The sequence below is a fragment of the Anomalospiza imberbis genome, chromosome 4, assembly GCF_031753505.1.
Source record: "Anomalospiza imberbis isolate Cuckoo-Finch-1a 21T00152 chromosome 4, ASM3175350v1, whole genome shotgun sequence".
NCBI lineage: Eukaryota > Metazoa > Chordata > Aves > Passeriformes > Viduidae > Anomalospiza > Anomalospiza imberbis.
In genome coordinates this window covers 60825511-60841255 of record NC_089684.1, presented here as the reverse complement: position 1 = coordinate 60841255, position 15745 = coordinate 60825511, and the positions used below count along the sequence as shown (strand labels likewise).

Here is a 15745-nt window from a genome sequence, read left to right as displayed (position 1 = left end):
AATGATTAATGTGGCTATTTCTTGTGAATTAATGAATTCAGTAAGTTTTGCTAGCCTTGTGTTAAGGTGCAAAATCTGCATTCAGAGTCCTGTGAGATAAAATCTGTGGATAAAATATACAATGGGGTAAGGAATAATTTTGTATTTATCTCATAGTGGTGCTGTGAATATTAATGTGATTTCCTCCTCTCTACAAAAGGTTTGAAGATGAAAAACATTATGCATGTGCTGAATGTGGACCAGTGCACTTTGCTTTGGTTTGTAAGTGCATGTGTTTGACTCCCATAGCATGAGGTAACAGTTGGAAAACAGTGACATTGTCCTTGCAACACATAGAAAGCAATATTCCCATGGATTTCAAAATGTGCCAGCTCCAAGAACATAGCCAGTAGAGAGATTTTTCTTTCTGGACACTGAAATGTTCTAATCCATTGGTCAGAGCAGGTGGTAGTATGTAAAACCTAGAACTTGTTAGCCACACTAGAAGTCATGCTTTGTGAAATGACACCATTGTTTCTTCAACAAATAGATTTTGCACTAACACAGAATCATAGAATCATTTAGATTGCAAAAGTTCTCTAAGATCATCAAGTCCAGCCATTAACCTAATGCTGCCAAGTCCACCAGTGAAGTCTAGGAGAGGAGAAATGCTCATTTAATAGATGTGATAATCCCTCAGGCCTGATGTGTACAACAACTTCTTGTCTGGTTGATGTGTCTTACCTTAATGGAATAGAGAGACATTTGTGCATACCTCTGCACCTGAGTACTTTCAATAAATATTCTGTCGATTAATTGCAACACTCAAAATGTTGAAGGGATTTTGATTATTTTTGTGCATTATCTCAAAGTTTAAGATATCTTTAGGAGTTCAAAATATTTAGGAGAGGATTTTCTTCTCTTGTTCTATGTCAGGTGACTGCTTGACAAAGCTTTAATTTTTGGTGTTGTTTTTCAGCGTGAAAATACGACCCATATTAAGTGTATTTTCCTTTGTATACCCAGGATCAGTAATTTTAAAAGTCTTCTCTGGTTTTTCATCTTAAAGAGAAAAATACAATAATTTTGGGATTTTATTGCAAGGAAGCTAGTGCTAAGGGCAGTCATCAGTTCCCATATCTTGGAGTGAACAGTGGTAGTTGGTAAGTAAAACAGGTTTTCCTGTATTAATTCAGCCATTGCAATCAAATGAATTCATTGGAGGAGAAACTGCACTTAAATTTGTGATCAGTCACACCCATCAAGTGTGCTGAATGTTTCATCAAACCTTTTTCTGTCAGACCTATAATTCAGTGTTCTTTGTTTGAAGGTGTGGCTGGAACAAACATAAAAGACTGTAAATTGCAATATAGAAATGTTTGTATTTAAAAGTACTTCTAAACTGTAAAGGTACGTTGGAAGTTTCCCCCTCTTCCCCCTTGCCATATTACTTTTTCAGGGAGTATCCTAAAGGCAAAAAGTTACTGATTTTCCCCCTTTTTTAAAGTGTTGAATAAGATTTATGTGCAAAAGAATGGAGAGCTGTATTAAAGACTGTTATTATCCATCATGTTTTAAGTGCTGTGAAGAAAAGTAACACTGTGTGTATGTGTAGCCAGATTTGCAAAATGATTAAGGGAGCCAAACTCCAGTGTAGTGCATAATGCCAGGGATGACTATTTGGAGTTACTGGTTTTTTCTCATCAGGCCATTGGTCACTAGTGAGCAAAGATCTGTTGCTGCCTGAGAGACATTTACTGGCTTATGTCAATAAGCATTTATGGATATTTTTGTCAGTATTTTTTGATGCTCATCTGTAGCTAAAAGTGAAGTTCTTTTCCACCTTTTGTCCCAAAAAAAACGTTCTTGCAAATTTTAACAAAGCCTAAGTGGAAAAGGAGGAGGTCTGTGATCCCATCCCATTGCATCTTTGACTCTCTGGTTTGTTCCGATCTATCATGCTTTTTTTCCTTTATGTAATAAAGGTACGCACTTCCCACGTGGCATTCTCAGAGCCATCTTTTTCTCCTTTCTTCTTAGCTTCTGATGGGATTGTTGGCTGTGGTTGCACTTGCATTTGGTCAGAGGAAAAAGGAATATGGGGACAATGTATTATGTCTAGCACTGCAGTGGGGGTTTAGACAGTGCTAAAATCATGCTCCACTGAGAAGGTGGTCGGGCACTTGAACAGGCTTCCCTGGGAAGTGGCTGCAGCACCCAGCCTGCCAGCATTCTGGCTGCCTCTGGCCAACACTTAAGTGTGTGGCTTCCTTCTGGGGCAGTCCTGTGAGGCAGAGGCAGTTGGACTTGATGATCTTTATGAATCCCTTCCAGCTATTCTTTGAGTCTATGATACATGAAGCTTTCCATAACATGTGCATCTAAAACAAATAGCTTGTTGTGCTTCAGAGGCTCCAGAGAACCTGCCAGAAATGGAATGTGGCTAGAGCTCTGGAAGCTTGTCTGATACTGGCCACCTACAGAAACAGCTCTGAAGCAATACTTGTTATTTTGTATTAGAAACATCTGCATTAAGAAGAGGGTAGGAGAAACAGTTTCCACTGCTGTGGGTTGTTGCAGAGGAAAGACAAGATGAGGCAGCAGAAAGGTACCTCTGCATCTTTCCCTCCTTTATTCATGGCTCAAAAACCTCTCTTCATCAGTACTTTACAGTTAGTTTTGTGTGGTATGAGTGAAAAAAGTAAAGTCTTTCACAGTTGCAGGAGTCTTTTAAAGGCTTCACCTAAAATCAAAAGAAACTCTCGAAGAAATTGACTTTAGAGAAGCTGAATTTGGCTAATTTACAGGGAGTTCTGTCTTGCATGGGTAAATGATACGAGCTTTATTGTCTGTTGAAGTAAATAATTTCAGATTTCTGAGTGAATTCTGTGTTTGTTCTATGAATATTGAAAAGAAGTTGCCAAATGGAAAAATGAATTGCCATTGCTGTTGCATAGATTTCTCCCCTTTCCTCAAAAAATATGTGCTTGCAGGTTCACTAAGGCAGTCCTCCATTGTTAGTTTTATCATCTTTCAAGCATATGGTATGTTTTCTTATACATGCCAAAGAAATGGTACCAAGTCCATGTATCAATCAATGTATCCTCTTGGCTGGCTGTCTTTAAGCCTAATAGAGCACTTTGGAAAATCAAATATTTCTCCATCTATCCATATTTAACCAAGAGCTTTAATGAGGTCTTGCCAAAACCTTTGAAACTCATAACAGTCTGAATTATACATTGTATGGAACCTCTAAGCCAGGGAAATGAGTAATTGCTGGAGACTACTTCTGTGACATAGCTTGGTTGTTTCAGTTTAATAGAAGTACAATACAAGGCTTGCAGGAAGGAGCAAATCTATACTTAGCTCATTGTAATGCTCTTGGCATGGTCAAACAAAGCTGGTTTATTTTGGTGTCTAAAAGTCTTTGTTTCAAGTTTCTTCCAAAACCTCTGTCGTGAGTATAAAGCTTTTTGTCACGTTAAGTCATTTATATGACTGACAAATAAAATCCAGCATAGAATTGCAACCCCAGAGAAATGGTTTTAAAGGAAATAAATCTGAGCAGGAAGATTTAGTATAGCAATGGTAATGCCTTTCCTGCCATTACTGTGAGCCAGGTTTTAACTACAGACTGCTGCAATCCTGGTGTTACGGTTGTAAACACTGATTAGTGAGATTGAGTTCTTTCCAGGTGTTGAAATTACATGTGCTATTGCAGTGTTAAGAGTTGTGCCAATTCATCGTAAAAAGGAGCTTTATATATAGAGGTGTTTCAGAGAGGTTTGTGCAAATCATATTCCTTTTAACTAACGCAGGCTTTATTGAAAGTCAACTTTGTTTAAAAAAATTTAAAAATGCATCTAAGCAGTAGCCATAGATTCTTCAGTTTAAATACAATTTCCTGCAAATGTGGGTTCTTTGTTTTCTTTCTTTTCAACGGCCATTAAGAAGTACTTTTCAAAACCATTGATTGAATGTGTTCTGAAGCTCCTTAATTCATTTGTCCTGTGCATGACTATTATACTGTTTGTTTAAGAGATAGGAAAAAGATCAGTCCACCAAAGCGTACATGAGGAATCTTTTGCGTTGCTTGAATAGTTGTTGTCTTGAAAATAAAATTAAAAGCAGCTTAATTTTAGTCCTGTTTTAGCTCTAAATTGGCTATTTATAGGGGTTCTTTTGCTATTACACTCTTCCCCCAAATGATTTATTTCAGTCCTCAGGTTTGTCAGTAGTTTAAAAAATACTTTAATGCTTTTTATCTGAATTTCTTCTGAACTTCTGGTCTCAAAGCATCAGAAACAGAAGCTGTAACAGTGACTTAGGTTTCTTGTTCATCAAGTAGGATGTTGTCAGTTTCTTGAGTTATTTTTCCTGTTTAAAAGTTTGAAGCTATTACTAATTTAGACCAGTTGGAATTTGGAGTTATCTTCTTCAATAGTAATGTACAAAAGTTCTACTTGATGGTAGCTTAATAGTCTAATCCTGCAAATGGTCGTATACATGCATAGCTATGTTCATGTTACTATTCACATTCATGCATTCCTCTTAATCGTTCTCTTAAATGTAAAGCAGGACATGTAGAAATAGTAGTTGTTAGTGAACAAGGACCAAGATTGCAGTAATGGCTATTAGATACCTTGTTGATTTGACAGTGTAAAGGTTGTAAAGATAAAATTCACAAAAACATCCTATTAGACTCATGGGGTAGTACAATCACTGGGTAAAAGAGTCAGATTGAAAAAGAGAGATGTCAGAATAGAGAAATGGGGGAGTTGAATGAGAAGCACAGCAGGTAGGGAATCTAAAACTAAACCTAAAATACCAAGAGAGAACTAGGAAGAGTCACTTGATGAATTACAGTCAGTTAATGCATTGGCCTCTAATCCATGGAGTAGTGTAAATGTGACTTAGTGACACTGACTCATGAGGCTTAAATAAGTCATACTTAGAAGATCCAAAAAATTCTTTTAAAATTTCTTTTCATACTCTTGAGATTTATGGCAATGGATGACACTCTAAGCTGTCCATAAGCAATGTCTTGAAAGGTTGCACCTTAGCCACTGTGATTCTAACTTTCTTAGAAAAGCTGTCTTTCATAGGTTTTTCCTGTGTTGAGTCAATGTTTATGTATTCATGAGACATTTTTAGGGTAAAAATGGAATAAATTTACCTGTAGTATTTGTTCATTTTCAGATAGCATATATGGGAAAAGAGCAGATTGCACTTATTTTTTGGTTAGTGATCAAACTGATGTAATTAAATTGTAAGATCATAAACCAGACTGCTTGCCCTGCTAACTTAGTGGGTTAATGTGAATGACTGCTTTTAACTTGTACTATTGGGTGGGGAGTGGAGTGGTTGGGTTTTAAACTCCAGCTTTCACCTCTGTTTTTCCAGAATCTAGGTGATACCTAACAACAAAAATCAGTTCATATTTGAAATTTTACAGTTGTAGATATCCATGGTATAGCTCCATACAGGGGCAGGGACTTTGGCTGACAACCTCTTTACTGGCTGGAAATCTGCTTTAGATGCTATTAAGGACTTTCATTGTATCATAATTCTTTCTCAGCTGTGCCTTTGTCTAATTATATGCAAGTTTAAAACTATTATTTTGGCAGCTTTGTATAAATATTGTCAAGGTATTTTGAATTTATTTCCTCCCACCAGCCACGATACTGGAACTAGCGTAGATGTTCTCACTTTGTCTCGTTTGGGGTTTGTGTGCTGTTCTGGGAGTCTGTATGCACTCATGCTGTATGTATTTTCTACTCTACAGAAAGATAAAGGAACACAGGTGACTTTCCTTGTTATCTCTCTAATGAAGCATGAAGTCTGGGTACCACCAACAATAAAAGTCGAGATTGTTGGTGGATAAAGAGTAATTCAAGGGTTTATTTTCAAGTGCTACTTACAAGCTCTCCACAGACACTGACTTCTGACTGATACTCATTTTCTAGGCAAATCTTGCTCAACTACTGAGTGAGGCTCAAGATCGAAATAAACATCTTGGAGAAGAGATTGGAGAGCTTCAACAGAGACTGGGAGAAGTACAAGGGGACAATAAGGTATTACAAACTGCCAGTAAATGTCATGGAATGTGTAAACTGGGCTAGAGTTTTGCATTCACTTCTATGAAAACAAAATAATGGGTTACAGAACTTCTAGAATACTTTAATTACAAAAGTGCTTAGAGCAGTGAAACTACAGAAACTATAAAGGATACCATTAAGTGCATCTTATTATGTATTTTTATATGGTGCTTTTTCTCTGTTGTCCTTAACTATGTATTTTGTATTTAGCCTTGCTTTAATGCTCTCAGACTTTCTATGTTCCTTTCTTTTTTTTTTTTTGAAAAAACACCATATTTTATTATTGGTCTTTCCTCTTACAAATAAGTACAGATAAGCATGTGTTCTACATGTGATAATTTCCAGGTTTTTGTACTGAACAGAAAAATTTTAGTAGATGCTGGAGGAGCATAATTTTTCCCTCAAAAAAATGTGGAGTGGTTGATCAGAAACGTGTATAGTGAGCTTTCTATTAAGCCCTCATCCCATTATCCTTACATAACCAATTTATTTCATTGCTAAATTTAGCAAGTTATATGGAACATTACTCAAAATCTGCCATTTGGTATTAATCAAACTCCTGTTGTCTCCATTAATTGAAATATTTAAACTCAAGCCAAATGTGTGTAACATTCACAGCTGGAGCTTTATGCAAAAGTACATTCAGAGATCAAACTAGTGAGAGGTTGAATTGGAGAGTCGAGGTGGTTAACAAAGTAAAAAATTGAAACAAATAATGATAACTCCCTCCTTCAATTACAATTTTAAAATTATAGCATTTTCAAATTTGAATAAAAATGGCATGGCTTTTAATTATTCAGATGGGCTTTGTCTTGTTCCATTTAAGTTTATGTTATGTATTTTCTTTTAAACATAAATATATTGTGATAATGCAAGTTTTTTCACTGTTTGTCACAAAGATCTCCCTTCAAGGTGTTCATAGAGCTGGGAAAGGTTCAAATGAAACCTGAATTTGTAGTACGCGTGGCATTCAGCATAACTAGCTCAACTCTTCAAAAACCAGATTTCCCACTGTTTATTTTCATTTGCATGTTACTGCTTGAACTGTATTACCGTGTATAAGTCAGTGCCTTTTAGTTCTGCAGTACCAATATTATGCCACACAGCCTTTCCCAAGACAGTCCTGAAGAGATAGCAAGGGTAAGTACAAACAGAAAACAAAGGTAGGAAAACTACAACACATTTAAATATCAAGGTTATGTACCTATTGTAGTTCCTTATGACAATACATGACCTTGGTAACACAGAACCTACTTCTTTGTGTCTGAAATGGCACTGTTTAGGTTCACCTTTGTGGGCTAACATGGTATTAGCTAGTTATCTTCATGACATCTGTATTCTCAGCTTGAATTTAAATTCTTGATCCTCAAAATAAGTGGAAAAGTACAAAAAGAGTTTTCTGCCCAGTGTGCCTTTCTCTGAAAGGTGCAAAATAGTGCATCACTAAATACAGAGTGGGAGGAAAGAGCTGCATCAGACACGGATTAATTTAGACTAGGATTTTCATTTTTGGAACACATTCTTCACTCTCTGAGTAAATGAGAAACAGAGCTTATTTTAGAGTCAGGTTGCTGGTTTTCAAAGTGCTTAAAAAAGCATTGGCATCTCTCTGAGGGATTTAACACTCTCCTCCTGTGTCAGATTTCTCTCCCTACAAGCTTCAGTGATAAAATTCTAGGCTTGTTCACAAAGCCATCTCTTCTGCTCATCAGTTCTTCTGTACTGGCAGCTGGGCTACCTCAGGCACTGTAGTCCACATAATGCATGGTATGTACAAAAACAAACAAAAAAAAAACCCATCATAATGTGCTTGTTCTTACATTTTTCCCCTGCATTCTTCTCACTGCTTTTTCCAAAGTGAGGGAGGGCATCCTGCCCAGCTGGTCTACGTCAGCCTTACTTCTGGCAAGAGATGAACAAACAGCTGCTTTTGCAGCAAGGGAAGCTGCTTATGGATGAACAATTCTGCCTATGTCTGAGCAGGGGTGACTCATGCAGGCTTTGTCACTGAGTGGCAAGAGCTTTGCAGGACTAAAAAAGAAAAAAAAAAAACCTCTTTAAATATCACACATTAGTTCTATTGATAAAGAAATGTTTTGATGGCTTGGCTTGTTTTTCACCACTTTAATGTTTGCTACAAGTAGGATACAGTCACTTGGATTAGCAAGAAAACCTTGAACTGGAGATATTTTACTTGTTGAAATCATGTTAAACACGTCATCAGGCAGTAACAAATTACTTGCATTTGGTTTAACTGAAGTAATTTTTTCCTCTCATTTCAAGTAGAATTTTGTTGGCACAAATAATAAAACTTGTTCAGACAGTCTCTGGAAGGATTTGTTGCTGCAGTTTGAAAAATACAGCAGTAGTTAGACTGCACCATTCCAGTGACAGATATCTAAGGCTATTTGTTTTTATAATTGATCACAATCTCACAAGTTCTGACACATGACAACTCTTCTGTCTTTATGGTAGTTATTTGTAAATATTTTTCCTTCCTAATATTTTGGCAGCAATGCTTGGAAACAATTACTAAAGCATAGAAGAAGATAGTTAAAATACCTAATTCTCTTGTGTGAAAGGGTAAAAATGGAAAGCTTAAGAGAAATTGGAGACTTCTGCAAGACAAGATGACTCAGTTGCCTTTACCTGAACCCCTACCCACGCAAAGAATTGCTTTTGTAAGCTGCCAAGAGCTGTGCTGAGTGAGAGAAAGGTGCATGGGAACAATGGCTGCAGTGTTACTGACAGTTCCTTATTGCCAGGCAGACAGTCATTCATGCAGCAACAGGAAAAAGTGTTAAATGGGGTGTGTGTGTTTTGACAGAACTGGGACTTCAGGTAGCATATTTGCAAGTTCTGGTCCACATTTTAAGATTTTGTAAGATAACGGGGTGAAGACAGTTGCTGTGACTGTGGCTAAACATTATGGTTTCTGCCTTCCATGAAGAATTGGTTGTGCTTGTTTCCCTTCTCCTTCTGCATGTTTTATTGATAATCAGGAGTGTCCAACTTTGGTGCAGGCATTGTCTATGGACTCCTAGCCTGCACAGCACCTATCCCAGTGATGCTGGTTTTAGGCATTGTGGGACTGATACAGTGTTGCTACTTTGTAAATAATTATCTTAGCTGAAAGTGATGTAAGAAAAAGCTGTGATGCTAAAATAAAAAGATGGTGTTTGCAGCAGTGGATTGTTTTGGTTAACAATTTATAGGTTCTTGACAAACGGGAGTTTTCTCTGGGAAGGTGCCATTTAATTTAAATCCTTTCAGCTGTGAATGCTGTTTGCTGAATCCTGAGGGGTAGTGTTAACATAAATGAAGTTGAGTGGTCTTTTCGTCAGTGATTTCTGAATGACAGGAACAAAAATACAGCAGCTAGAGGGCAAGTGTATAAAGTTTATAACAAAGCACTAATATATAAAATAAACCCTTAAACCTCTGGCATAACAGTGTCTCTTTGGGTCACAGCATTTTCAGAGAAGAATTTTATAGCAGGTGGTGCTGCCTCATGAGACATTCGCAATGCAGAATTAAACGACTTGGCCTGTTCTACCCTGTCAGCTCACTGATTGGCCAACTGTCTGGAAGAAGCACTCTGCTGTTTTATGGATTGATATTTTACTGTATTTTGTGTATGTTAATAATGCTGCGTTTGCTGGATGAATTTGGATTTTTGAAGCATTCTTTTCATAAGACATGGTTTTTGGGTTTTTTTGCCTCAAAATTGGTAGTAAATAAAGAGTTCTCCTTTAATTGACAGACTGTTTGACCTTGCAAGTTCTAATTGCTTGCAGTTATGTCTTATGCCTCACCCCCTCCTGGGCTGGAGGAGAGCTGGTCATAGTGCATGAGTGACAGCTTTGGTCCAGTTCCCAGCCTGGTGCCAAACGTTACACAGAAGTTTTACTCTGCTGCAGGCTTTGGAGGCATTAATAAAGTGTGATTCCTCTTTCCATTTCCAGATTTTTTTGAACAAGATTGAAACCTCAAAATGTTATTACATTTGTTTTGTGTGGTCTTTGTCACTAGAGACAGATTCTAGAAATTAAATTATCTGAATTAAATAACATGACCACACCTTTTTGTTCATTTAAGCATTTAAAAAAACTTTAGCACTTTAGCACTTAAAAAAATCCAATAGCTATGAAACCATTCTAGGATTTGCTAGTTGCCTTTTTGACTTGTTTTGATAAAGAAATTAATAGGAGTTATATCTCTTAGTATCCACTCAGCCTTACTAACTATGCAGTAGTTTGCACTTCACCTGTAGGGAAAGTGAAATATTTAGTTTGCCAATATTTAGTGAAATATTAGTTTGCCAAAACCAGTTATTTTTACAGCCACAGCTTCCCCTGAACAAGTGAACTTCTTATCGGCACACATTGTACTAGCTTCAGTGACTTGCAGTGAACTGGAGCTGAAATAAGTGGGGAGGATGATTTTGGTAGTCTGTCTTGCATCAGCAGGATTTTAATTGGCACATTGTAGCTATGGTGACTGGCATCCCATAAATACCAAAGATAGATTTTAATGTACAATCTTCTACTTCAGAAGACTGATTTTTTTTCCTAACTCTGCAATATAATGATGTGCATTAATTCCTTGGTGCAGTCAAAGATACAGGGAAAGTCAGGCTGGTTATTGTGGTGGGTTTCCCTGGTCTCTGTGGAGCTCCTAAAGATGAGGCCTAGTTGTACTGAGTATAAACAACTGTAAGTGCTGAATGCTTTATAGATTGGTATTTAATACTCCATGGTCCTTGAAAGGTTGTTGCTCTTTGCTTTGGATATTGCATGTAAATGTGTATTAATTCAAGTCAGACTGTTTTCAGCAGTCACAAGTTCGGAAGTTCATTAGCTGCTTGAGCATTTTGGCTGAGTCTCTTTGTTGGTAGCCCATTGTTTTGCTTTTGACATGAATTAGTTTTTGTGAGTAGACTAAAAAAATAATGCATAAGCAAATGTATTAGCAGCTCTTAATACAAATTCTGCAGTGATGTAGCACGGGGGGGTTTAAGTCATGTCAGTAAAATGAAGCTGGACAAGCCACTTTGTTCCTTTTTATTAACTAGAAAGACTTCTCTGCTGCAGAGAGTTTTAATATTTACGTATTTATGAAGAGGCTTTCTGTAATTCTCTAGTTTTAGTCTGAGTGGAATTAGTTTCTGTTACTCCTAAAAAACATTGACCACATGTCTGTGTTTTCTTGGTCTTTCATAATTTGTATACTCTGATGACTGTTGTTGCAGGGTCTGATTGAATTCCTGTGGATGCTTTGACTGTTCAACTGGATTTTTTCACTAAAAACTGGATTTCACCCTCAGCTCAGAAGCATCCCTCTGATTTAAATAATAACAGCTGTTTGGCAGCTTTACTCTTTCTAATACAGATATACTCTGCTGCTACAGCCAATGTTTTCTTGCTTACCAAATTCTGTTTTTGTCATGGCAGCTCCTTCGAATGACCATAGCAAAGCAAAGACTGGGAGACGATGAAGTTGGGGCTCGCCACTTTGCTGCACATGAACGGGAGGACTTTGTTCAACAGTTGGAGAAGGCTCGAGAACAGGTAGTAATTAAATGGGCATACAGTGTCGTGTTTTACAGAGCTATTGTAGTAGTAAGTAAATAATTTCTGTGCTGTTTGAAGGGCTGATTGATGTCAGAAGTAGTGGTTAGAGTCAATTCCTAATCTCAGGAATTTTTTCTCTAGATTATTGATTCTCCTTTTCTTTTTATTGTCCAGCAACAACTTGTGACAATTGAATATTGTCAATGAATGTCAATAAAAGGTACCTGTGGCAGCTGCTCTCTGGCCATAGAGTGCAATAGGACACAACTTTCCCAGGCATTGTCCTGGGGAAGGCTGTGAGAAGATCAGAGAAAAGAATGAGAAACAATTCTTATCTCCACTTGCTGCACCAGTTGTTGTGCATATGTGGAATGTGTTCTGGAGATTTGTTTACCAAAGGGTGATTTCTTAATTGTCCAGTGGTGATGGTGTTTGGAATCAAGGACCAATTAGGTCAAACTGTATCAGACTGTCTGTAAGGGCAATGGGTTTCTTAATAAGTATAGTATAATAAAGTGATTGATCAGCCTTCTGAGAATCATGGAGTCAATGCTAATCATTACGCGGCTCGGTGCAGTTTAAGCTACAACAGGTACCCTTTAGTGATGGCTCTTACAAGTGTTCAGCAGAGTGTACAGTGGCTGATGTACCTCCTAAATATACCCTCTCAATCAAATTTTCTGTAGAAGTGTTGTTAGTGTCCTCTTCCTCCTGCCTCCAAGCTATTTCTTCTCTTCTGGAAAATTCTCACATCAGACCTATTTCCCTTCCTCAAGTCTGTATGAATGCTCTTTACCATGCAGCATCAGACTTTTTCCCTACCACTGATACATAATTTTATGGACAGTTTTGCAGGTCTGCATTCTCAGCTTTTCCTACACTTATTCTTACCAGTGTCAGTTCCAACTTGAATGAGCCATTCTGTGATCCAGGAATTTCTAGTTTTTCAGTCTTCCCTCAATTGCAGCACCACTGTCCCTTACTGGAAAGGCTGTTGGTCTTCTTCCAGTGTGATCCTCCCATGCTAACTTTGTAACCAAGCTTATGTTCTTTCTGCTTGTCACCCAGCCTCTTTTAAATGGTGGTCTGTTGTCCTTCTTGGCTTATCCGTGTTTTCTAGGATGTAGGTGGAGACTTCTGTCACTGCAGACTTTTCTCACACTCAGTTTCATCTTCTTGGAAGTTTGAAGCTCTTTGTCGTTGAGTATCTTTCACATTGGAGTTCACTCTTTTGCTTAATAGCACAGTTCATCCTGTTGCCTCGATGTTTGCTTATTTTTGTACTTTTTCAGTTCTTATTCTATGGAACCTCATGGCTCAAGTCCCATGATTAGTGCAAATTCCCACTTACAGGCTTTTTGACAAGGCTTGTTCACTTAATTCTTGGAGTCCTAGAAATTATATGATAAAACCACCTTAATATGTTTATAGAACAGAATTACAGTAGGGATTGAGATTTCTTTTGCTGTTGCATTTTAATTGTTTTTTAGAATTTTTTTCCAAACGAATCTAACTGGTAAAATTACTTAACTCCAAGTTAATGAAATATTACTGAAATTGAGTAAAAATACCTGGGGTTATGAGCTTTGAAAAGACTTTCGACTGTCCAAAATGAACACTGTTCAAACATGTGATTGTTGCTGTTTTCAGGCTGGGTCGTATGTTAGCTATTGTTTAAATTTATACTGATACAGCTCTCCTTTCTTCTCAGATTGAGACTCTGAGATATGATCTTCAGGCTGCACTGGATGAGTTACAGGATGTGAAAGAGGAACGCTCTGTTTACCAAGATAAGTCTGACAGACTAAACCAAGAGTTGAATCATGTCTTAGGAGGGCATGAAAACCGTATCATTGACATAGATGCTCTATGTATGGAGAACAGGTGAGTGCATTACTGTTTCCCTAGAAAAACAGTGTGTTGTTGTAATAGGAGTATCAGGAAGTCAGTCACAACACAACTTTAAAGAAAATATATCCAAGAATAAAATTTAAGAGATTTTGGAAATTTGTTTTGCCTGTTTTATTTATACTGTAACTAAGCATTAAATAATATTGAGAAATCTAGGCTACAGGAAATTACCAATGTTGTATTTGGCTACAGAGATGCCAGTGATGTTCCCAAATAAAGCTAAACAAGGAAACGGAAGAGAAGACCTTTTTATTCCCATCACTGCATGGCACTAAAAGCAAGAATATTAAAAATTTGTGTGTTCAGAAATGCCCAGTGAGCTGTAGTGGACTAATCTTGAATTGGAAACTTCAAGGGGACTTCGAGTACCCTGGGTTGCAGTTAAAAACATAATTTTCTGCACAGAGAGTGGTTGTCAGCATGGAGTGATTTGCCAACAAAAGTTGCTGGTGAAATCGCCCATGTAGATATTCTTGCTGGTTTCTTGGGAAAATAATGTGTTTTATGGTCTCTACTAAGGATGACAGGCAGAAGTCACTGACAGAGCCATAAGCAGGTATGTCCCTTAATGTCAAAATTACCTTAAAGTGAAATAGAACTTTTAAGACAGTTTGCATTTACAAAAACCTAAGCTTTAGGCAAGAAAGTGTACTACCAAAGGCGTTACTTCTTCCCCGCAGCTTCAGGGTTTTTTTTTTTCCTGTTTTGTGTGGCCTACAGAGTTCTGTATCAATTTAACCCCCCTGTTCCCCTGACAGTGATGCAATTTTTTTCTGTGAAATAATTAAATTGTCACAAACCCTCATACAACTGCAGTTGTACTACATGAAAGAAGATCTCTTATAAAACCTCTATACATAAAAAAGATATTTTCCTATTTGGAAATAACTGTCTCATCCAAGTGCATAAACTCTAATAGGAAGAACTGTACTGTTTCATTTAACTGTGTACCATTTTTCAACTATACTGTTAAATTTTCTACTTTGTGATTGCTAATGAGAAGTGCCAAGTAAGTGATAGATATTGCAATGAAAAAGTTCTGCATAGCTGAGTCTTGTGTTGACATATATACAAATCTTCGTGTGTCCATCTCACAGACCTTCAAGTACAGAGAGCACACATAAATGCTTCCTGACTATTTCCTCTAGACATAAGTATATTCTTTTACCTTTCTTCCCCAGAAACCTGATGACCAATACAAAATAATTGTGCAGCATGCTTGACAAATCTAACAGGAGGGCAGCCTCCTGCACTGATGCAGTTTGTTTCCCTGCTTTAAGTTTTATGGGGTCAAGAACAGTAAGATTTTGTTATTTCATCCCTCAGAGAACTGCAGAGGGAAAAGAACTCTCACTAGTTCAAAGAGAGGACATGCCAAATAGTAAAGAACACTGCTTGAGGCAGTATTTGAAGGTTCCGTGAAGTAAAGGATTACGTTTCTTTTTCAGGTATCTTCAAGAGAGATTAAAACAACTTCAAGAGGAAGTCAACCTTCTGAAGTCTAGTATTACTAAATATAAGGTAAGATCTTCTCAGTGTATCATCTAAACTGTGCTTCTTTGTTCATGGAAGTTACTCTTCATTTTCATGTTAAATGTGTTTGAATAACAAATTTGTTCTTGTGAGAAAAATCCACAACTGACATTCTGACAGTATTAGTATGTATAGATTTACATGCTCATTCTTCCTTGTAGGCTCCTTAGCTGAGGGTAGTACAAAGAGATACCTGTTAAGAGTATTTTGAAAAATTACTGAAATACTGTTTTTAAGTTCTGTGGGGGAACCATCAGTCTGCTGGGGGGCAAATGGTCAGCCTTCCAGCCAGCTGCTAGTAGCAGATCATGCAGTGGTGAATAACTGCAGCTGTGTTGCTGTCACAAAAAGATCTTGTCTCCCTGTTCTCTGGTGGCTATGCTATTTCTTCATGTAGCATAATGCTAACTGAGCTTTCATTGTTCTTCTTTTCCTGAGTTAAGGTATATGCTGTTTTACATAAAACCTTCAGGACTGATTTTTGCCCTTCCCAGAAGTTGTGCACTCTTATTTCCTTCTGCAAGTGATTTTGGGGAGTGGGAGGGGAGAACTGCTTGTCAGACCATGAGAAGGGTAATCTTAGGATTGTCAATAGGACTTCTTCATTTAGGTCACTATAAAGTAGTCACAGCCCTGATTGTTTTTTGTGCA

The 15745-nt window shown here is 37.4% G+C and overlaps 1 protein-coding gene across 7 annotated transcripts in view; it reads left to right on the top strand.

Moving 5' to 3' along the window:
* The window catches only part of CCDC149 (coiled-coil domain containing 149), a 52631-nt gene that overhangs the window by 14823 nt on the left and 22063 nt on the right, over positions 1–15745 (top strand). For all 7 annotated transcript variants that reach the window (XM_068188807.1, XM_068188802.1, XM_068188801.1 and 4 more), the window contains exons 4-7: positions 5946–6053; positions 11531–11647; positions 13362–13534; positions 15010–15082. In XM_068188807.1, coding sequence (XP_068044908.1) covers positions 5946–6053; positions 11531–11647; positions 13362–13534; positions 15010–15082 — 471 coding nt within the window. The remainder of the gene's footprint in view (positions 1–5945; positions 6054–11530; positions 11648–13361; positions 13535–15009; positions 15083–15745) is intronic.